Below are 23,128 nucleotides of genomic sequence, written 5' to 3' on the forward strand. Positions count from 1 at the left end.
TGCAACTTAAAATGTTTACAAACTGAAGTCTACTGTTTGTGAATGTCTAAGCATTATCAAGAAAAGCAGAGTTATATTTCCTCACAAAGTTCTTTACAAAGAGTGAAATATATTTATACCTTTCAGTTTCATTTAGAGATATATTTTGTGCAGTATTTATGTGAATATGCCTATACATTATGAATGAATTATTTCAGTTATACATTGCCTAAATGTATGACTTCATAATGCTTGGGAAAGAATCGACAGTTAAACTTCATGAAGTCCTAATGTCTGCGTTCCAAAATACATCACATTATTAGGATGTAGGGAGATATGTATGTGAGCTCCCTGGGGTGGAGATTTCTAGTTACTAGACCATCTCCATTTTTAGCATTTGGCATCCTCATGATTCTTTTATAAATATGACATTAATAGGAGAGCAATAATACAATTTTACAGATGGAATTACAGATTTGCCTGCATTTACTGAAAGAGTGCAAATATTGGGTCCTTGTGACTTCAACTGACTCTTCCAAATTGCATAAGTTTATCAATGTATTAGATAAACCCAGTTTCAGAATCATAAAGAAAAAATGTTAGACCAAATAATGTGGCTAATTAACAGCGGTACAATTTCTAGCCCAAGGGTTTAAAATGGACTTAAAGTCCTGTTCTTGCTTTTTGTTTTCTTAACTTGCCACTTTTGCATTCTTTGAGTTCAGTTTAAAGACAGTTACTTTACGTTCATTTTAAACCCCTGGGCTAGAAATTGTATGTATCACTGTTAATTAGCCACCTTACTTGATCTAACATTTTTTCTTTATAATTCTGAAACTGGGTTTATCTAATACATTGGTAAATTATTTCAAAGGTATTTTTATAGTTCAAATCACTTCACTTTTACCCTGATAAATATAAATGACTGGGAATGACCCTCAGATAGCATTTAGCATCTGTAACCAATCTAACAATAATGTGTTCCTCGGGTACCTATAGATTAAATCACTTACTGGCATATTTAAGCTGGATGTCAGTCTGGAAAATAAATTTATTGTATTAATGGAAATACCATTCTGTGTAGGTATTTTGTCATATATTTAAGAAAAAGCTAAAGAGAATGAAAATTGTATGACAATAACTTGAGTCTTTCTTCAAAGTGCCTGCAGTCTTTTGCAATACCTCATTCAATCAAGTATTCTCTGCCTCACTCAGTATAAGGCAGCTTTCAATTTGCTTAGAAGGCAACATTAGAAGGTTAGAGTTCATCAGAAACATAGCAGTTTAAAATGTGAGTTCAACTGAAAAAATTTGAATTTCTGTAGGAAGAATCAAAATACCTATTTAAAGATTGCAATATATGAAAATCATTTTTAAAATATTTGATTAAACATGATAGGTTTTCCAGAAATGAAAAATACCAGTTCTAAAACCAAAGCTGATTTTTAGAAAATTTGAAAATGTAAATCAGCCCTATCCACATAGCATAGTTTCTCTAAAACTTTATCTTAAAGAGTCATTTTAAAATAATATAACTATTAAAAAATGTAACTGCTATCTTAGTGTTTTGAAATTAGTTAAAACATTTTAAAATATGAATACTATGGTTTAAAAGAAAGAAAAGGGTTGGGGCCAGGGGGGTGGAGGTAGAGAAAGAAATGCCAACTCCAGTCCAAAGCTTTATTTGCCAAGTTTTCTTAGAATGACTTTTACCAACTTATGAATTCTTGTAAACAGAATGTATAATGGAAATACTGAAAGACGTTTGCGTTAATTGGTATTATTGACTGCTGCTGTGATGCTACTGTAATGTAATAAATTATTAAATTATTGCAAAGGGCTGTTTTTGCCTTAACATTTTATTTTGTGTGTCTTGAAAACTATAGTATTAAAGGAATTGAGACTGCAAATGCTGGGCACGCTTGGCATGAGATAATCTGTTTTTATTTTTACAAAATTGTAATATAACTATGCAAGTGTGTTTATTAAAAGAACAGAAACTAACAAAAAGTTATGGGATTGAAAATGTTATGAGATGAAAAAGTTATGGGATAAAAAATATTGTGGAAAAGTTGTGGCAAAAAAAATTGTGGAAAAAAAGCAGAAAAAAGTCTTATGAAAAGTTATAAAAAAGGTTATGAAAAAGAAGTTATGGGATTAAAAACAATAAAAATAAAAATAAACAATAACAATAAATAAAAAATAAACAATAAATAAAAAATAAACAATAACAATACAAATAAAAATAAATAAAAGCAGGCCCCTGTCAGCAAAGCCTGGAGAAGTGAGGCTGGAGTCTCCACCCCCACCACATCCTTACCACCCCTTCCCAGTCACCCCTTTACCATTAGGGTAGCAAGACAACACCCCTGTTTAATGGGGGAAACAAACAGACCCTTTGCCACCTTGGCCAGGGCTGAGTCCTTAAATTTCCGGATGACGATGATTGTTATTTAAGAGCCAGAGGCTGGTGGAGTTGGTTGGTTTGGAAGAGGCCTAATGGCCTCCTTATTCTCACCGAAACAACTTTTCCCTTAGGCAGGCTCCCATCTTCTCATTCGAGGCACAGCTGAGGCAGGACAGTGGGGCTAACCGTAGACTAGATGAGGGCACAGGCTGCCGGGGTGGCCCCCCTTCCCCAGTGTACATGTTGTATCTGTGTAACGTTTTGTATATTCTGGGGTGTAGGGCCATCTCCTGTATTGTACCTAGCAGAGGTTGGAGCTGGTATATGGGGAGGAGGTTCTAATAATGATTTGTGGCTAGGAAACTTATTTATTAATAGCACAGGACAGAGGAAGGAGGTGGGGATGGGGTCATGGCTCCCTGGTGATGTGACTCCTGTTTATTTTGCTTTTTATTTTGGAATAAATGGATTTAGCCATACTGCTTGGCTTGGTGTGTTCCTGTTTCCCTCACTGGGTCCTGGAGTTTGTGCCACTGAACGAGAAGCCCCAAAGTGTCTGAGCATGTCCAGCTGGGCTGTTGGGACCTTCCAGGCCTGTTACCTGTAAGCTGCCTGGTGACACCTGGGGGATTTCACGGGGACTGCCATGACACCTATGGGTCACAGTCCGGCCCTGACAGCCAACAGGCTCAGAAGCTTGATCTAGTGGTGACCAGGAAGGCAAGTACCAACATCCAAGGACACTGACTTCCATCCAGCCCAGGCGTCTTCCGTTCCGTCCCCTTGGCCCCCTTTCCTGTCTGCACCTGGTGGCCTGTTCTGTCTGTTCCTCCAGAGTGCCAGCTGCCCCACAGGCTCCCTCCAGGCTGAGTTCATGGTCCTGCCCTCTAGTGGCCAGAGCCGGCTTCCCAGGATAAGAGCCACCTAAGCTCCAGGGGCTTTCCAGGAAAAGTGTCCCTTGGAAAGGGTGTGGCCTTTTCACCACTCCCTGCCGAGACCAGCTCGGTTGGGGAGACCCTAACCCAGCGGCGCTAGAGGAATTAAAGACACACACACACAAATATTGAGGTGTGGAGTCTCAGGGGTCTCAGCCTTCAGAGCTGAGAGCCTCGAACAGAGATTTACCCATGTTTTTAGTAACAGCAAGCCAGTCATAAGCATTGTTTCTATAGATTATAGATTAATTAAAAGTATTCCTTACGGGAAACAAAGGGATGGGCTGAAATAAAGGGATGGGTTTGCCCAGTTATCTGCAGCAGGAGCATGTCCTTAAGGCACAGATGGCTCGTGCTATTTATTGTTTGTGGTTTAGGAATGCCTTTAAGCGGTTTTCTGCCCCAGGTGGGCCAGGTGCTCCTTGCCCTCATTCCGGTAAATCCACAACCTTCTAGCATGGGAGTCATGGCCATCACGAACTTGTCACAGTGCTGCAGAGATTTTGTTTATGGCCAGTTTGGGGGCCAGTTTTTGGCCAGATTTTGGGCCAAAATCTGTTCCTAACAGCTCCCAACAGCACCCTAGAAGTGGCTTGAACTTTCCCTTCCCCAGAGCTCCACAGAGAACACAGCCAGCAGAGGATACATTCCCTGTCATCCAGAAATGGGTTTTATTCTCAGCTGAGGGACAGCAGAACTGGCAGATACTGTCAGACCACACAGCTGCCTGCACAGCATCCCCATGCTTGGTGGGGAGCAGGAGGGATGGCGGGGGCTGGCTGTCCACAGGCTGGGCATGACAGGAAGGCTCACTGGAGGTGGCGCACTGTGGAGGGGCAATGTCAGGGGACAGCTTTCTTTTGTTGGGCCACAAGACTCCACAGGGACAGCACACTGACTGATTCCCTGCACTAGAGGTGAGGCAGTTGACCAGGTGTAGGTGTATGTGTGTGTGTATGTGTGTGTATAAATACATATATATATAATCTATAAATACATATATACATATGAGTATTTTTTTTTCTTTCTTTCTCTCTTTTTTTTGAGACGGAGTTTCTCTCTGTTGCCCAGGCTAGAGCGCAGTGGCATGATCTTGGCTCACTGCAACCTCTGCCTCCCGGGTTCAAGCAATTCTCCTGCCTCAGCCTGCCGAGTAGCTTGGACTACAGGCACCTGCCACCACACCCAGCTAATTTTTGTAATTTTAGTAGAGACGGGATTTCACCATATTGGCCAGGCTGGTCTCAAACTCCTGACCTTGTGATCCGCCTGCCTCAGCCTCCCAAAGTGCTGGGATTACAGGCGTGAGCCACCGTGCCCAGCCTATTTATAGATATTTATAGAACAGGGCAGGGGCACACCACAGAGGGAGCACAAGTTTTCAGCGACAGTCACAGCTGGATGTGTCAGCTCTCCACTACAACAGACTAAGTCACAGATGAAGGGGGCTAGCTTTGGGGCTGGGGGAGCCACTGTCAAGTCACAGAACAGCCGCCCAGGCAGGCTTGGAAAGGGAGGTCTCTGAGAAGAGGAGGGATCTGTTTAGAGGTTGAAGTGGGGCCTGAGGCTCTCAGGATGGGACGGATTTGCCTGATCTGATTGGCTGGTAGTTGGAGAGCAAGCAGAGAGAAAACGGGAGAAAAGTGAGCAGACAGCTGGTGAGGCAAGCGCAGAGCAGCGGCAAAGCCACAGCAGCTGTGGGAGGGATGGGGAGGGGAGGGCGTGGGTGTGGGTGTGGCAAGGTTCCTGGAAAAGAGGGGCTGGAAGGGAAAGGGGAGGAAGATGGAGGGAGGAGCCGGAGCTTCACAGCTAGGTCCTGGGGGCTGTGGTGGCCCTCCACACTCTACACACGCTGGCCTCTCCCACTGCACCCAGGCAGTGCACCCACAGTTCAGACCAATGCTCAACCCCCTCCAGCTTCCCTCTTCTCTGGTCACCCTGTCTTCCAACCCACTGGTCCAGGGCCGCCTCTCATCTTGGGGAACCCCACACAACAGCCACCAGGCCTGAAAGAGAAAGAACACTGCTTGAACCGGGGTCGTGAAGCTAAAAGGGAAGGATGGCTGAAGGGTGCACCTGAGGCCCCTCTGGGGGTCAGAAAGCCCAGGACCCTCTGAAGGGACCCTGGGGGAGGCAGGGAGAACAGGCAGCTGGATGCCACTGGCCATAGACTTATAAGTCTAAGAGAGGAGCCTCAGCTGGTTGGGGGGCTGCAGGTTGCATAGGTGAGACTGGGCCCTTCCCGCTGGTAAAAGCAGAAGAGGGAGAGTCCATGGCAGGGAAGGCAGGTGGACTCACAGGGCGGAGCTCAGCTGGGCCAGCAGGCACTGTGGTCCCCTTGGCTGAATAGCATAGGTGACCCCTAGGAGCAACAGGCCAAGGTGCATGAGCCCGCTGGCTGGCGATAGTGCTTCAGCGGGAGCCAGGGACCCTGCCTTCAGTCACATGCTAGCAGCTATGATGGTACCCGGAAGGGAGGGAAGGGGGCTGTGTGTCCCTGCCTGGCCTGTGAGGTGTGTTGTGGGATGACCATGTGTATGGGGCTCTCAAGATTTTATCCTAGATCACCACTGGATTGCCGACAGATAGAGGAGGTGGGACCCTGACTATCACCCCTGCTCTGCACTCCCAGGCTGGGAGCTGGATGCCCTGCCCTGCCAGCATGACTCAGACTGCATGACAGGTGTGCCCAGGATGACGTTCATAGGTCTCTGGCCGCCTCCGAGTCCAGCCACACACACAATCCCCTCCAAGTTCCCAGCCCCTACCCCATAAACCATGAGCTCTCTGCCCTCTCTGATAGTTCCAGAAAGCACCCATGCCTGCCAGCTTGGGCACGGGGTCAGTTCCAAGAGACCCCAGGCTTAGCCATGGAGGCTGGTGGGCTGTGGGGCTGTGGGGTTCAGCCCTGGTACCTGCGTCCAGCCGGGACGCTCTGCACCTGCAGCCAGGAGTCATCCACGGGACCCCATGACCATGCTGATGGTGTTTGTGCTGATGTCACTGATGATGCTGAGTGCCTCCTTCAGCATGTGTTGCATGCACAGCATCTCATCAAGCTGCTATGCCTGCTCTGCCAACTCCTCCATCAGTGCGTTCTGGTCCCCACATGAGTACAGGTTGGCCAGCAGCTCTGAGAATATGAACTCCTTGGTCCGGGAGTGGGCAAAAAGGGAAGGAGGTTGGGACCCAATGGCCTGTGCCACCTTGGCCGCCGCATCGGGCCCTGCTGGGACTGTGTGCTGGACTTGGAGCCCTGAGTATGGCTTTTCAGATGCGGCTTCTACACTGCTTAGACTCGAAGATCTGCCTCCCCACTGCCTTTTTTCATTCAGATGAGGACACTGAGGTCCAGAGGAAAAGTCACCTGTCCAAGGTCACAGATCTGGGAGGGGACCTAGGACCTATGATGCCACCAGGACATCTGTCTACTCAGCTTTTCCTAAATTGTTTTTGGAGATAGGATCTCACTCTGTCGCCAGGCTGGAGTACAATGGGTGAGATCACCGCTCACTGCAGCCTCAACCTCCTGGGCTCAAAGCGATCCTCCAATGTCAGCCTGTTGAGTCACTAGGACTACAGGCACCAAGCCCAGCTATTTTTAAAAATTTTGTGTAGATAGCAGGTCTCACTACGTTGCCTAGGGTGGTCTCAAACTCTTGGGCTCAAGTGATCCTCCCGCCTTAGCCTTCCAAAGTGCTGGGATTACAGGCATGGGCCACTGTGCTCAGTCCCATGTTATATTTCTATGGGACAGCTCTGGTCTGGACGGTACCTCCCTTCCTGGACCTGGTCTCATAGGGCTGGTCGGCGTTTCCCCCAGGCCAACATGGCCACCTGCATCCCCAGTGCCACAGGAGACCCTTTCCCCCATGAGGCAGTGCATGCATGTTGTTGATCATAATGTGCATGGGGGTCTCAGGCATGAGACCAACCATGAGGTCCAGTAAGTTCTTGTTGACAATGGCCATGTAGGAGTCCACCAGGTTCTGGGTGGTATCCATTTGCCGCTCCAGCAGTGGGGTCCGTGGGGTGCATGAAGCTGTCGGAGGCATTCTCCTCAGCCTTGCTGGCCTGCCATGGAGAACACAAGGGCATCAGTTGGCCAGGCCATGCAGCCAGGCTCCAGGAATCCCCAGGATCTCAGTCCCTCTAACGGTACCTGGAACATTGAGGCACAGAGAGAAGCAATTGGCCTGAACACACACCCAGCTCCCCACAGGCTCTAGAGCCCAAGCCCCACCCTAGGGATTCTGAGCTAATTGGTTGGGGGACAGCCTGGGCACCGAGAGTTTTCAGAGCTCACCTGATGATGGCAACATGTAGCCAAAGTTGAGAAACACTGCCCTTTGCTGTCTCCATGTGTGTCTGCCTTGCTTTCCCCGTATTCCCCCAGGCTCCAGGCTCTGGGAGAACTACAAGAATTGAGAATTAGCCCTCCCACCCAGCCACTTTCCTCCCGTGCTGGGGAATCTCTGAGCCCTCTTTTTGGCTATAGGCCTCGATGTAAACTCATCAGCCCAGGGATCAGGAGGCAGAAGTGGGGCTTTTGGGAGAGAGGAGAGTGTGAGCTTTATAGTTACACAGACCTGCATTCACGTCCCAGCTCTGTGATTTTAGGAAAGGATCTGATTTGGTTACCCTGCAAAGTGGGGAAAGTTCCCCCTAGCAGGTGGGATCCTTTTGAGACTGAAATGAGAGAAAGCTGGGCAACAAGTGACTGCCTTCTGCCCCACCTCTGTGAGCCGGCCCTGTAGCATCTCCCTTGGTCCTTTGAGTTCTCAGCTTTAGCTCTCTTGCTTCTGCTCCTTCTCCTCACTCTCTCTGTGGCTAAGAGCCCTGCTTCTCCTCACAGGTTAACCACCCTCCCCCGAGCTAAGTGACTCTCTTGCTAAATTCTGCAATGGCCTTGACTCACCAGTGGCCTGCCGGATCTGGCCCCTGCCTGCCTCTGCAGCCTCCTCTTGCTTTGCTCTTTCTCTCTCACTCTCTCACTCACCTCAGATCCCTGAGGCACTCTCCCACCTACTTCAGGACCTTTGCACATGCTGTTCTCTCTGCCAGAAGCACTTCTCTTTGACAGTGAATGCCTTCTCAAATATTCCTCATTTGGGGTGTTGACTGCCCACGCCATCAGATTAGGACCCTCAATATACCCTCCTATATCTCCTTATACCTTTTCAATGAAAACATTTTTGCTCATGTGATTTATGGTCATCTCCCTAACTAGACTGTAAGCTCCATGACATTAAGGGCCAGGTTGGTTTTCGTTCACCATTGTAACCCCAATACTTAGCACTGTGCCTGACACAAACTAGGGGCCATTTGGACCAAGTGCATAGGCTGTGTAGGCTTGCAACCCCTGTGGAAGTGTATGGATAAACATGAGAGGTTTGGGTGCGGTGGCTCACGCCTGTAATCCCAGCACTTTGGGAGGCCAAGGCTGGTGGATCACCTGAGGTCAGGAGTTCGAGACCAACCTGGCCAACATGGTGAAACTCCATCTCTACTAAAAATGCAAAAAGTTAGCCAGGCATGGTGGTGGGTGCCTGTAATCACAGCTACTTGGGAGGCTGAGGCAGGAGAATTGCTTGAACCTGGAAGGCAGAGGTAAGCCGAGATCTCACCATTGCACTCCAGCCTGGGTGAGACAGCGAGACTCTGTCTCAAAAACAACCAACAACAACAACAACAAAAAGCCACGAGAAACAGAATGACTGACTCCCCAGCAAGGCTTGAGTGCCTACGGGGTGTGTCCAGGCAGGTATCACATGCTGGGTAGCATCAGAGGAGAGCCCTGCTTTTCTTTTACATGAGAAGGAAAGATTAGCGACGATGAACAGTCAGCTGTAGGATCATACAGTGTCTGCCCTGCCCCACTCAGGTCAGGGCCCCTGGGGACCAGGGACATGGGGCAGGGTGCAGGGGGTTGAGGGGGGGCTTTTGGAGGAACAGCAGTGAGTCAGCTCATTCTTGGCCTGGGACGCTGCCTCTGTAAGCGTGGAAGGTCATATTTGCCACTCTCATGCTCAGCCTGTTGGGTGCCTTCTAACTTGAGCCTGTGTCACTTGCGGCACTTGGCATGTAAAAGATGCATTCCTGGTTTTCCAGCTTGGATCTCAAGGTAGGTGGAGGTTCGAGGTCTGAGGAGGATGAGTGTTTCAGTGGAGATGTCTGGATAACTTTTAGGAGAAGTATATCCCAAATATTGCAAAGAACATACACATACAAAAACTATTTGTGGTTTATCTGATATTGTAGGTTAACTGCCTATTTTATTTGCTCAATCTGGCAACCCTAATCCTGGGGCTTCCTCATTTCCCCATGTGCTGTTTTGCCCTCCCTTCATTACACCACACTTGGCTCTCAGGGTACAAAGAGGACTGAGACTTCCCGTCCCTCAGGGAACTCAGAGTCTAACATAAGAGATAAGAATATGAACACAGATCACCAAAGCAATGCAAACTCTATTTCTGAGAATTTGGGAGCCCTTGTTGGAATAGGGAGAGTTTTAGAATTTAAAAAAGATCACAGATCATGGAACAGAATAGGAAGTCCAGAAACAAATCTGAATTTTTATAAGAACATACTTTTTAGCATGTGATAAAGGTGGCGTTAACACCCCATTGAGCGAAGAATTATTCAATAAGTTTGAATAATTCATTAACTGCCTGGGAAAAAATCAAGTTAAAGTTATTACTGCTTTAAACTTCATGCCAGAAACTAATTCCAGTGGTTGTAAAGATGTTAACAAATAAAACTATAAACATACTAACAAACTAAGAAATAACAAAAAAAGAAATGAGTATTTCCATGATCTTGGGGATTATGAAGGACTTTCTAAGCGTGATGCTCAGTACTGTACAGAAGGTAGAAAGAAAAATTGTTCTATTCATCGTAAATGTGTTTTTCTCAATAATTTCTTCTGTCTTTTCATTTGTTTTTCTGGTGTTTTGGAACACACAGAAGTTTTGATTTTTATATAATTAAGTATATCAGTGTGAGTATTCCCACTATATGAAGGTACTCATCAACAAATGGGAAAAAGACAAACACAGTAATAGAAAAAAATGAGTCAAGGAAGTACACCAGCAATCAGAAGAGAAAAAATACAAACGGGCAATGAATATATAAAATAATATTTATCTAGTAATAATATAAAAGAAAAAGCAAACTCAGTGTTAGTGAGTGTATCAGTCCATTCTCACATTGCTATAAAGAAATATCTGAGACTGGGGAATTTCTAAAGAAAAGAGGTTTAATTGGCTCACAGTTCCACAGGCTGTACAGGAAGCATGAGGCTGGCATCTGCTCAGCTGCTGGGAAGGCCTCAGGAAGCTTACAGTCATGGTGGAAGGCGATGGGGGAGTGAGACGTCTCACGCGGTGGGAGCAGGAGCAAGAGTGAGGGGGCAGGTGCCACACTTTTAAATGACCAGATTTCATGATAACTCACTCACAATCATGCGGACAGTACCAAGGGGATGTTGCTAAACCATTCATGGGAAATCTGCCCCTGTGATCCAATTACTTCCCAGCCGGCCCTATCTCCAACATTAGGGATTAGAATTCAACATGAGATTTGGTGGGGACACATGAGATTTGGAAACCATGGATATGATTTTTCTCAATAATTTCTTCTGTCTTTTCATGTGTTTTTTCTGGTGTTTTGCAACACACAGAAGTTTTGATTTTTATATAATGAAGTATGTCAGTGTGGGTATTCCCACTTTATGAAGGTATTCCTCATGGTTTCCAAGCCATGTCCATGAGGGTTTGGAAAAATAAGCCTTTCATAACGGTTGTCTGAAGGTAAACTGGAGCAAATTTTCTAGAGAGCAATTTGTATTGAACATCTTAAATCTGACCAGTAACTTCTAGTATTTTATTATAAGGAAATAAAGTTGTACATCAGCTAAGACTTACCTGGGGATATTGGCTACAATGCAGCTGATCATATTTTAAAAGCTGAAAATGATACAGATGTCTACAAATAAGGTATTAGTTGAATACATTAAGCACCATTCCCATTGTGAAACCCCATATGCAGGAGAGCCCAGGCTTGAAGCCATAGAATATTCCTCCCCTTGCTGGGCTTACAGCACCCCCCAGTTTCTGATATCCCTCAAATCTGTAATAAGGCATAAACAATATACCTTAGCTTGAAAACAAAACAAAACAGTACATCTTTGCATTAGGCCCTTCCTGCATTGCTATAAAAAAAAAAAAAAAATCTGAGGCTGGGTAATTTACAAAGAAAAGAGGTTTAATTGGCTCATGGTTTTGCAGGCTGTACAGGACGCATGACACTGGCATCTGCTTCTGAGGAAGCCTCAGGGAGCTTACAATCATGACAGAAGGCAAAGGGGGAGCAGGCAAGTCACATGGAGCAAGTGGGAGCAAGATGGAGGGGAAGTGCCACATGCTTTTAAACAACCAGGTTTCAGAGAACACATCCAGTTATCACCAAGGGGATGGCGCTAAGACACTGATGAGGGATCCAGCCCCATGATCCAAACACCTTCCATCAGGCTGCACAGCCAGCCCTGGGGATTACATCTTAACATGGATTTGGTGGGGACACAAATGCAAACCATATCAACCTTATAAAGATAAGCATTTATTTCATTTTAAACATTAAATGCAAAGTTTTCTTTTCTGGAAGATGCAGGCCAGTGAGCTAGAAGTAATACCTAATAACAGAATAGTTCTATAAAAATAGCTACTTCTGGCTGGGTGTAGTGGCTCATGCCTGTAATCCCAACATTTTGGGAGGCCGAGGCAGGTGGATCACCTGAGTTCAGAAGGTCAAGACCAGCCTGGGCAACATGGTGAAAACCCATCTCTATAAAAATGCAAACATTGGCCAGGCATGATGGCAGGTGCCTGTAATCCCAACTACTTGGGAGGCTGAGACAGGAGAATTGCTTGAACCCAGGAGGCGGATGATGCAGTGAGCCAAGATTGCACTATTGCACTCCAGCCTGAGTGACAAAGCAAGACTCTGTCTCAAACAAACAAACAAACAAACAAAAAAGTAGCTACTGCCAAGTGGCTGGAGAACATTATATTCTGCTAAAGGGATTAAATATCCCACACACACACAAAAAAAGTCCTCACATCCATCCCCAAACTCATTGTTTACATAGGGCTTTCCTTGGAAGTGTCAAAATAAAATATACTTCTACCTAACTTCGAGATTCTTCAACATCCATGTGGGAGTGGCAGGACTCTGTGTGGCCTGAGGGTGGCCTTGAGTATGTGTCCGAGTGGAAGGCCCAGGATCTGGGGACCAACCTGGGGTCAAATGGCACCGCCAACTTTCTTTTTTTTGAAACAGAGTCTTGCTCGGTTGCCAGGCTGGCGGGCAGTGGCACAATCTTCGCTCACTGCAACCTCTGCCTCCTGGGTTCAAGTGATTCTCCTGCCTCAGCCTCCCAAGTAGTTGGGATTACAGGTGCCCACCACCACACCTGGCTAATGTTTGTATTTTTAGTAGAGACAGGGTTTCACTTTGTTGGCCAGGCTGGTCTCAAAATCCTGACCTTAGGTGATCCTCCTGCCTTGGCCTCCCAAAGTTCTGGGATTACAGGTGTGAGCCACCACACCCAGCCAGCACAGCCAACTTCTAATGAGGCCACCTTAGTTACTTACTGTTTCTGAGCCTCCGTGTTCTCATCCATGAAATGGGTTTAATCAACCAGAGTTGTTGAGATGATTAAAAAAGAAAATAGCTGCAAGGCAATAGCACCACGCTAACACAGAGCTGGCTAGTCAGTTCCAGTGCTGGTTTGTCCTCTCTCACACTCCGATTGCGAGGCCCCTTGCTTTCCTTTCGCCTCCAGCAGCAGTGTGTACCCCGGGGGGGCTGCCTTCAGTTGCAGGTTTCTCTGCATTGTTTGGTATGTCCTTTTCCCAGGCACCCGAGCAAGGGCCACTGGTTACGACACAGGCACTGAGGAAGAGCCTTGAATCGAGGGCAGCGCTCTGACTTTAAGCTTTGACTCCCCAGATGTGACCTATAGCCAGTCCTTGTCTGATCTGTGCCCCACTTTCTCATGTTCAAAATGAGAAGACTGAACCAGTCCTCTCCAATGCCTTTCCTATGCCTTTAAGATGAGGTACCTACTTCTCACTTGGAGGAGGGGCTGGCAAAACCACTTGAATTTTAATTTGAATCGAGGCATATTGGCAGAGGTTGTAAAATGTCCTCACATGGTTCAAGGGAAAAGATGATGCCCTGCTTGCTCCTGGTGCCCCTTTCAGAGGTTAAAAGCCTTTCCATTATTTTAACTTTGTTTGTTTGTTTTTTTCTGGAGACAGGGTCAAGCTCTGTTGCACAGGCTTAAGTGCAGTGGCGCGATCTCGGCTCAGTGCAACCTTCGCCTCCCGGGTTCAAGTGATTCTCGTGCCTCAGCCTCCCAAGTAGCTGGGATTACAGGCGTGTCATCACCCCCAGCTAATTTTTTTTTTTTTTTTTTTTTTTTTTTTTTTTGTATTTTTTAGTAGACACAAGATTTCGCCATGTTAGCCAGGCTGGTCTCGAACTCCTGACGTCAGCTGATCCACCCGCCTCAGCCTCCCAAAGTGCTGGGATTACAGGCATGAGCCACCGCCCCGGGCTCTGGCTCTATTTTCATGACGCTATTTACAAGAGTACTTGGCGCGCTCCTTCTATGGAGCTTCTCATTTGGTAAACTGTACGACTGTGGAAGTAAACCATGCCTGAAAGCTCAGGCATCTTCTTTTCGGCTTCAATTTCCTTTCTTCCGCTAAAACCGAACTTCTTTCGCGTAGTTTGACCCTCGAGGCTTCCCATTTCTTTTGCCCCTCCCCCCCGGGCGCATGCGCGAAAACGCGCTGACCTTTCAGCTTCGCGCTCGTGCTTTTAACCATGGCGGTTCCCGGCGTGGGGCTCTTGACCCGTTTGCACCTGTGTGCCCAGAGAAGAACTCGAGTCCAGCGGCCTATCCTCAGACTTTTGAGTTGCCCAGGAACTGTGGCCGAAGACCTCAGGAGGGACGAGCAGCCTTCAGGGAGCGTGGAGACAGGTGATGGCGCCGTGGCCTCGGTTTGCTCTGTAGCTCCTTCCCACAGCGGGCGAGGAAGGGGGAAGAGTCTGGGATCACGGGGGAACACGTGGCCTGTGGAAACGGCCGTGGACCCTTTGGCAAGAGAGTGGGGCTGTGTCCTGTCCTCCTCTCCTCTGATCTCTCTAGGGGAACCCAGGGTCGCCGCTGTTGCTGAGGCAGAAGTGAGATGTGTGATGTTTCTTCGGGGCGACTCCTGTGTACAGTAATGGAATTGTTTAGACTTCCATGAAATTCAGATCAGGAACCCAGTTTTTGCCAGCACTTTACAGTTTGACGAAATAGTGTTCCCAATGATAGTAATGCTACACATCTGAGCCAGTCGTTGCATCATTTACGTATATTTCTGATTTTGATACATTAAGTTGTTGCTGGAGGCCGAGTTACAGTGTAGCCTGATGAATCAAGAGGCTTCCTGGTTCCTAGACATGGGGTTCTGCCTAATAATGTACTGCCGTTTACTTTATTATTTTTGGCCATTTTGAACCAAATCAATCTGTTAACAGATTTGAATTCACTACAACAGGCTGTTGTCCCGCGTTCGCTCTACATTTATGTGCTTCTTTGTGTATTGAGAAGCCGGTGTTATTGAACTTCTCTTGTGACTCAAGAGCTTGTGTATTCTATTTACAGTTCTTAAAACAATCTTGCAAGTAATATATCACTGTGTCCATTTTACAGATGTAGAAAATGGCTCAAAGAGGTAAATAGCTTAGGCAAGGTCACTAGCTCAGTTAATTTAGACGTTTAGTCAAATTATTAAACAAAATGTGTTGATTTCTACGATTCCTTGGAGCTATTTTTTTCCCTAAAATAAACTGGTGTCTTTATCAGACTGTATAAAAGACTTACATTGACAGGCAGTGAGAAATCTTTATAAAATACTTAATTGAAATATTGATTGGATTGTATTTAGTGGAAGCTACTTCTGTTGAAAATTTCTAAGTAACGCTGAAAATCTGAGTATGGATTCTGCCAAAAAAGCTATTGTAATTTAACATTTGTATGGGAGTTTATATTTGAGAGTGTGTTCATATACACTTTGATACATGAAACAACCCCGTAGCCTAGGTGTGTAAGAAAATACTGTCATTCCATTTTATAGATGAGAGAACAGGGTAGTCCAACGGTAGCTTAAGTAGTTGAAGCTAAACTCAGCTATTCGGTGGCAAAAGTATAAAAAACCTACTTTTTTTTTTTTCTTTTCCGGGACGAAGTCTTCCTCTGTCACCCAGGCTGGAATGCAATCACAAGATCTGGGCTCTGCAACCTCGGCCTCCCGGGTTCAAGTGATTCTCCTGCCTCAGCCTCCCGAGTAGCTGGGATTACAGGCACGTGGCACCACGCCTGGCTAATTTTTGTGTTTTTAGTAGAGACAGGGTTTCACCATGCCAGCCAGGCTGATCTTGAACTCCAGTACTCGGGTGATCTGCCTGCCTTGACCTCCTGAAGTGCTGGGATTACAGGCGTGAGCCACCACACCCAGCCAGTAAAACCCACTTATAATTCCAAGGCTGTACTCTTCATTTACTGTAGCTTTGCTGTTTTTTTTTTTTCTTTTTTAAGGAAATGTTTCATTTTGTATCATTAGAATAATATGACTAAATATTCAGGGATTCTTGCAGGAAATAACAAATAACAAAATGCTCATTTGGATGTCTTCACCATTTTAATAAAGGACAGGTAACTACACCTTATACTCACCTAGAAGCATGTAATTTTATAATGGGAAGGAAACTGAGAAATAATCCAGTTCAGTTTTTCATTCAGTGTGCAGATTCATTACCAAAACATTCCTAGTAACAGTTTATAGCAATAAGGAACATTGTTTCATAAATCAGTCAATTCCATTTTTGGTCAGGCTCTAATGGTTGAAAAATATTTATGGTGAGCTAAAATCTGTTAATTTCCCGTTTCCACATTGTTCAGTTTTGACATAGGTTTCGTGTGAGTAGTGGAAAGAGCTGTAGTAGAAAGAGAAAAAGAGTATGTAGTGTATTATTCAGGATTCTTTCTGATACAGGTAACAGAAAATAACTCAAAATAGCTTAAGTAGAAAAGGGAGACTATACCAATCTGTGTAACCAAACTCCGGAAAAAGACATATATTATACTTTAAGGTCAATTGGATTGACATGGTCAGTGTGAGGTATTTTCATTTTCCTTAGCTATTTTTGGTGGCCTTACAGTCTTGGGCTCTTCTACATGGGATGTTTTTTTTGTTTGTTTTTTTTGTTTTTTTTTTTTTTTTTGAGACGGAGTCTCGCTCTGTAGCCCAGGCTGGAGTGCAGTGGCCGGATCTCAGTTCACTGCAAGCTCCGCCTCCCGGGTTCACGCCATTCTCCGGCCTCAGCCTCCCGAGTAGCTGGGACTACAGGCGCCCGCCACCTCGCCCGGCTAGTTTTTTGTATTTCTTAGTAGAGACGGGGTTTCACCGTGTTAGCCAGGATGGTCTCGATCTCCTGACCTCGTGATCCGCCCGTCTCGGCCTCCCAAAGTGCTGGGATTACAGGCTTGAGCCACCGCGCCCGGCCTCTACATGGGATGTTAATGGTGGAGGTGATGGTCACCAGCAGCTCCCCGTTCCCATGCTTGCAACTTCTGATTGATCACATGCCCACCCTTTGGATGAAGAGGAGGTGTCCAAAATAGTCTGATAATCCCTATCTCATGGGGCGGAGGGTAAGTGTGACAGTTCCACAACAACCACATAGAGTGGTTTTTTACTCGCAGGGGTGTGCTGTTACCAGAACTGTTACCTGAACAGGTTTAGCTGTTGTTTGGATGCCAGCAGCCAAACAAACAACAGCTAAACTGCAGGAGGCTACCCAGCTTATTAGGTGTTTGACTTTGGGCAGTTTTTTCACCTGCAGTGATACCTACCCTGTCTATCTTAAAAGGTTATTGTGCATTTCAGAAGAGTGACAGTGCTTGGAAAACTATTAAGAGAAGATGCTATGTATTATGTTTAAAGCCAGTGCTCAGCTCTCAGATTCTTATTATTTTTTCCCAGACTGTAAATCCTCTTTTATTTGTAGTAACTGTATTAGAGTTTCTAGACTTTTTGTTATTCCTCTCTGGTTGCTGTCTGGCTTGTTAATATCTTTCATATCCATTACGTCCAGAGCAGAACATATACTCCATATGTTCTGATTAGTAAGTAGGCCTGATTAGTAAGTAGCAAAGAGGTGCTATTACCCCTTAAATTTGGATTTTTAAAAACATTTGTCATAATAAGGCCTGATGTTCTTTATATGAATTCATTCTCTTTCTATCCTCAATCCAGAAGTTAAGACATTCCTTTGATGCATCAAACTTTCAGGCCTCTTTTATAAAACTATGCTAGGTTAGTTTTTCCCCCATTATGTGCATGCATCTTTATTTTGTTTTTAATTCTAAATACAGGATGGTATTCCGTCTTTTATTTTTATTTTTATTTTTATTTTGAGAAGGAGTCTCTCAGTAGCCCAGGCTGGAGTGCAGTGGTGCTATCTCGGCTCAGTGCAACCTCTGCCTCCAAGCGATAATCCCGTTGGGATTACAGGCGTGGTTACCACACTTGGCTTGTTTGTATTTTTAGTAGAGATGGGATTTCACCATGTTGGCCAGGCTGGTCTCGAACTTCTGACCTCAAGCGATCCACCCTCCCTGGCCTCCCAAAGTGCTGGGATTATAGGCATGAGCCACTGCACCTGGCCTATTCAGTCCTTTCTTAATGTTAGTTTGTGCTTACCATATTGTATTATCAAGAACATTGCACATTCAATCTGTGATAAAATATTAGCACTTACTAGTTCTTCATTTTAATTTGTTATAGATTTGATAAACCTTTGGTGAGGCAATAAATTACCTCAACTTTCTGTTCCCGCCTTCACAACTTTGTCATTGTGTCTACATCATTCTTAACCTACTGTTGTTTAAGGCTTTAGATTCTGCCTTTTTCATCTTCTCAAGCACAATGCTCCATTTTTTTAATGAAACTTTTCTATCTCATTCTCAAATGTAATCCCTGCTCTTTGCTGGCAGTCCACCTGCAGGGACATATTTGCATAAATGTGCAGAGACATTGCATACAGATGACATTACAGTGTTGTTTATAATAGTGAAAAAGTGGTAAACCACCTAAATATTTATCAGTAGAGATTTGGCTAAACTATGATAAATACATATTTAAGAGTATGTAATTTTTAAAAGAAATAAAGTAAATATGTATTTTCTGATATGGGAAAATGTCCCCAGTATATTAAATATCTTACAACATGTTGCAGAATATATAGTAAGATTTCAGTTGTGTAAAAGATGTGTATCTATGGATACGAGCGTATATGTTTACATATACCTTGAAAATGTCTGAAAAGGTAAGTATCACAACTTAATGGTTGGCTGTTAGGGTAAGAGGACTGGGAGAGGATTTATGCTTCTACTTTAGAAAATTCTACACTGTTTGGGTTGGGCACCGTGGCTCACACTTGTAATCCCAGCTCTTTGGGAGGCCGAGGCAGGAGGATCACCTGAGGTCAGGAGTTCAAGATCAGCCGGGCCAACATAGTGAAACCCCTTCTCTACTAAAAATACAAAAATTAGCCTGGTGCAGTGGTATGTGCCTGTAATCCCAGCTACTCAGGAGGCTGAAGCAGGAGAATTGCTTGAACCCCAGAGGCAGAGATTGCGGTGAGCCGAGATCACACCACTGCACTCCAGCCTGGGCAACAGAGCGAGACTCTGTCTGAAAAATAAAAAATAAAAAGAAAAAAGAAAATTCTACACTGTTCGACTTTACTTTTGCATTAAGCAGTTGGACATCAGTTTAGACTCAGTAAAAAATGAGAGACAAGAGTGTGTAGGTGTCAGTCACAACTGAAAAAGTAGTAAGGTGGTCTAGGCAAAGCCTATAGCATAAGAGAAGGAAATAAGGACGACTTGGAGGAAGGACAGTTGGTAGACTGAGGTCTGATTGAAAAGAATAGCCTCTGTCCTCAATATGGAAAAAAGTATTTTTCCATATTGTTAAATAAATATAACACTATGAATTACATTCTTTCATAGTTGTTAAAGTAAGGTAATACAGAGGTGGAAGAGATTCTGCCATGGAGAGTCAGAAGTCTTCACAGACCTGAGCAAGATTTGAAGGATGAATGGGAGTTTGCCAGACAGAAAATGAGAAGGTGGGCATTCCAACCAGAAGGAAGAAGACATAGATAGTTCAGAGCATGTGATAGTATTGTGTGTGTATAGTACCATATGTGAAAAGTGCAACAGAAAGAAATGGTATAAGTGACATGAAAGAGGGGAGATGGGACATGGTGCAAGCACTTTATAGTCATGCTATGGAGTTTAGATGTGATCTTAAAGGCAGTGGGGAAATCATTAAAGGATTTAAGCAGAGAAGCCAAAGAATAAGACTTAAAAAAAAAAAAAAGACCATTTTATAAAGAACACTTTGGCAGTTATGTGGAGGATAGCTTGAGAAAAACAAAACTGGAGTGAATGAGACTAGTTTGGGAGTCAGATTATTGTGATACAGGCCTGAAATAAGAGATTGATGTTAAAGAATTGTCATTGGGAGTGGAGGCGAAGGCGCATAGTTAAAAGCTGTATTTTCAGGCTTGGTGTGGTGGTGTCACGCCTGTAATTTCAGCACTTTGGGAGTCCAAGGAGGGAGGATTGCTTGAGGTCAAGAGTTCAAGACCAGCCTGACCAACATGGGGAAACCCCGTCTCTACTAAACATACAAAAATTAGCTGGGCGTGGTGGCGCATGCCTGTAATTCCAGCTACTGGGGAGGTTGAGGCACGAGAATCACTTGAACCTGGGAGGCAGAGATTGCAGTGAGCCGGGAGTGTGCCACTGCACTCCAGCCTGAGTGACAGAGGGAGACCTTGTCTCTTTAAAAAAAAAAATAATAAGATAGTGGGCTTGGAGTATTTCCTTGATCCATCAGTTTCATAGCCTTTTTGAAGAAAATGAGACTAAAAGTTTCTGCTGATTTCTATCCATCATTTACATTTCCTGTTCTATTTAATTTCTTTGGAATTTTAAGGTTGTTGTTGTTGTTGTTGTTGTTTTAAGATAGAGTCTCCCTCTGTCACCCAGCCTGGAGTGCAATGGTGCAATCCCGGCTCACTGCAACCTCACGGGTTCAAGTGATTCTCCTGTCGCAGCCTCCCAAGTAGCTGGGACTACAGGCACACGCCACCACGCCTGGCTAATTTGGCCAGGCTGGTCTCAACTCACGACCTCAGGTGATCCGCCTACCTCGACCTCCCAAAGTGCTGTGATTACAGGCGTGAGCCACCGCGTCTGGCCTTGTTAAGGGTATTGATATCAGACTTGGTGGTTTATGATCTCTAGAGTCTACCATTCCAGACTTTTTAAAGAAACACCTTAAACTACTTAACTGGAAGTTAAAATCTTGGGGGAATTTAGTTGTTAACATTCAGGTTTGCGCTTTAATACTCTCTTAGAACTTGAATAATTTTTTTCTCTCTATGCTTAGTTCATTTGTTGGCCTTCCCATCATGGCTAGTGGGTTATTAATATTTAATTCTTGACTGTCACAATTCTTGTCTTGATTCCCTGTGATTGTAAAACTCCTAGCCTCTTTCTTTTGTTAGTGAAATTATCAATGAGCTCTTCATGGGCAGCAGCTAGGTTTTAAATTCTTTGATTTCCCTGATACAGAGCACATGATAGTTGGTAACTCATTGTTAATTGTTTGAGCCAGATGGAGACCCTTGAGAACGAAAAACGCCTTAATAGCTTACTTCAAAACACCAAATTTCCAAGCTCATTGTCTCGTTACAATCAGCCTTGTAATAATTTCTTTTAGTCTTTGGAATGTTACAATTTGCACAATTTTGTATGTGCTTATTTGTGTAAGTATTAAATAAGTGATTTTACTTTCCCAGTTTTGTTTTTAAAGTTTTGTGGAACTCCGTTTTCAGCACTTTGCATCAAGCGTAGTAAATCAAAACAGAGAAAGTGGGCAGTTTTAATAGTAGTCATGGGAGAGTAGCCAAACGAACACTGAAAGTGCAGTAATTCCACCTCATCTGTGTTTCCATTGTCCAAGTTTCAGTTCCTCACAGTCAACCGTGGTCCACAAATAGGTGAACACAGTACGATATGATATTTTGAGAGAGGGAGACCACATTCATATAACTTTTATTACAGTGTATTGTTAGAATTGTTCTATTTCATTATTAGTTGTTGTTAATCTCTCTCTCTCTCTCTCTCTTTTTTGAGACAGAGTCTTGCTCTGTTGCCCAGGCTGGAGTGCAGTGATGCAATCTCGGCTCACTGCAGTGTCGGCCACCTGGTTTCAAGTGATTCTTCTGTCTCAGCCTCCCAAGTAGCTGGGACTACAGGCGTGCGCCACCATGCCCGGCTAATTTTTGTGTCTTTAGTACAGATGAGGTTTCACCATGTTGGCCAGGCTGATCTTGAACTGCTGACCTCAGGTGATCCACCCACCTCAGCCTCCCAAAGTTCTGGTATTACAGGCATGAGCCACCAAGCCTGGCCCATTGTTATTAATCGCTTACTGTGCCTAATTTATATATAGGATAAAACATTGTATATATAGGGCTTGGTAATATCCAAGGTTTTAGGTATTTACGGGCATCTTGGGACATAACCCCTGTGGGTAATGGGGGGACTACTGTAGTATAGTTTAACCCTTATAAAGGAAGAGAAAAAGAATAGATTAGGTGAAGTTGGTTTTAGTCCTATATAAAGTCTTTAAAACACCTTATCAAAATATTTTAAAAATTTTATGTGTGTGCGTGTGGTGGAAATGTTTTTGTCTCATTCATAGGCTTTGAAGACAAGATTCCTAGAAAGAGATTCTCTGAGATGCAAAATGAAAGACGAGAACAGGCACAGCGGACTGTTTTAATACGTTGTCCAGAGAAAATCAGTGAAAACAAGTTTCTTAAATATTTATCCCAACATGGACCTATTAATAATCATTTCTTCTATGAAAGCTTTGTAAGTATTTGAAAAACAATCTAACTTAACGTTTATGCTTTTCAAGGGTGGAGGTCTCTATTAGTTGTTCTTTGCTGTTGCCTTTTGCAATATGATAGTTAGGTTCTCTTTGATATACTGCACCTTCCTTATCTGGATTTCTTTAATGAGTTTTGTTTTCCGTATGAGACTACAAATTCTTATAGCAGTATTTTAGGATTATAAGTCATTTATGACTGATTTCATTATTTGGATGCTTAATTTTAAGAGATGGGGTCCAACTCTGTTGCCTGTGCTGCAGTGTGGTGGCTGTTGGCAGGTAGGATCATAGTGCACTACAGCCTTGACTCCTAGGCTCAGGTGATCCTCCTGCCTCTGGAGTAGCTGGGACTACAGTCCTGCACCTCCACGCCCAGCTTGAATACTTTAGAGAGTCCCTTTAACTTGCAGATGAAGGCCAGTGGGAGGGGATCTTTGTTTTGCCTTTGGGTTTTTCTGCTTCATTCTTTTCAGTCTCTTCAGCTTCTCTTAACTAACATTGTTTTAAGGTTCCTTTTCTTTTCTTTCTTTCTTTCTTTTTTTTTTTTTTTTTTTTGAGATAGAGTCACTCTGTCGTCCATGCTGGAGTGCAGTGGCATGATCTCGGGTCATTGCAACCCCTGTCTTCTGGGTTCAAGCGATTCTTCTGCCTCAGCCTCCCAATTAGCTGGACTTACAGACACCTGCCACTACTTCTAGCTAATTTTTGTA

At 44.5% G+C, this 23,128-nt stretch overlaps 1 protein-coding gene across 1 annotated transcript in view; it reads left to right on the plus strand.

Moving 5' to 3' along the window:
• The first annotated feature begins 14,164 nt into the window (after positions 1 to 14,164).
• Positions 14,165 to 23,128, plus strand: part of MTPA (mitochondrial poly(A) polymerase) — a 42,208-nt gene continuing 33,244 nt past the window's right edge. Inside the window, exons 1-2 of the mRNA XM_011738328.2 lie at positions 14,165 to 14,371; positions 22,227 to 22,399. Of these exons, the coding sequence (XP_011736630.2) occupies positions 14,215 to 14,371; positions 22,227 to 22,399 (330 nt within the window). The 5' untranslated portion in view covers positions 14,165 to 14,214. The remainder of the gene's footprint in view (positions 14,372 to 22,226; positions 22,400 to 23,128) is intronic.

The sequence above is a fragment of the Macaca nemestrina genome, chromosome 9 (genome assembly GCF_043159975.1).
Source record: "Macaca nemestrina isolate mMacNem1 chromosome 9, mMacNem.hap1, whole genome shotgun sequence".
Classification (NCBI taxonomy): Eukaryota; Metazoa; Chordata; class Mammalia; order Primates; family Cercopithecidae; genus Macaca; species Macaca nemestrina.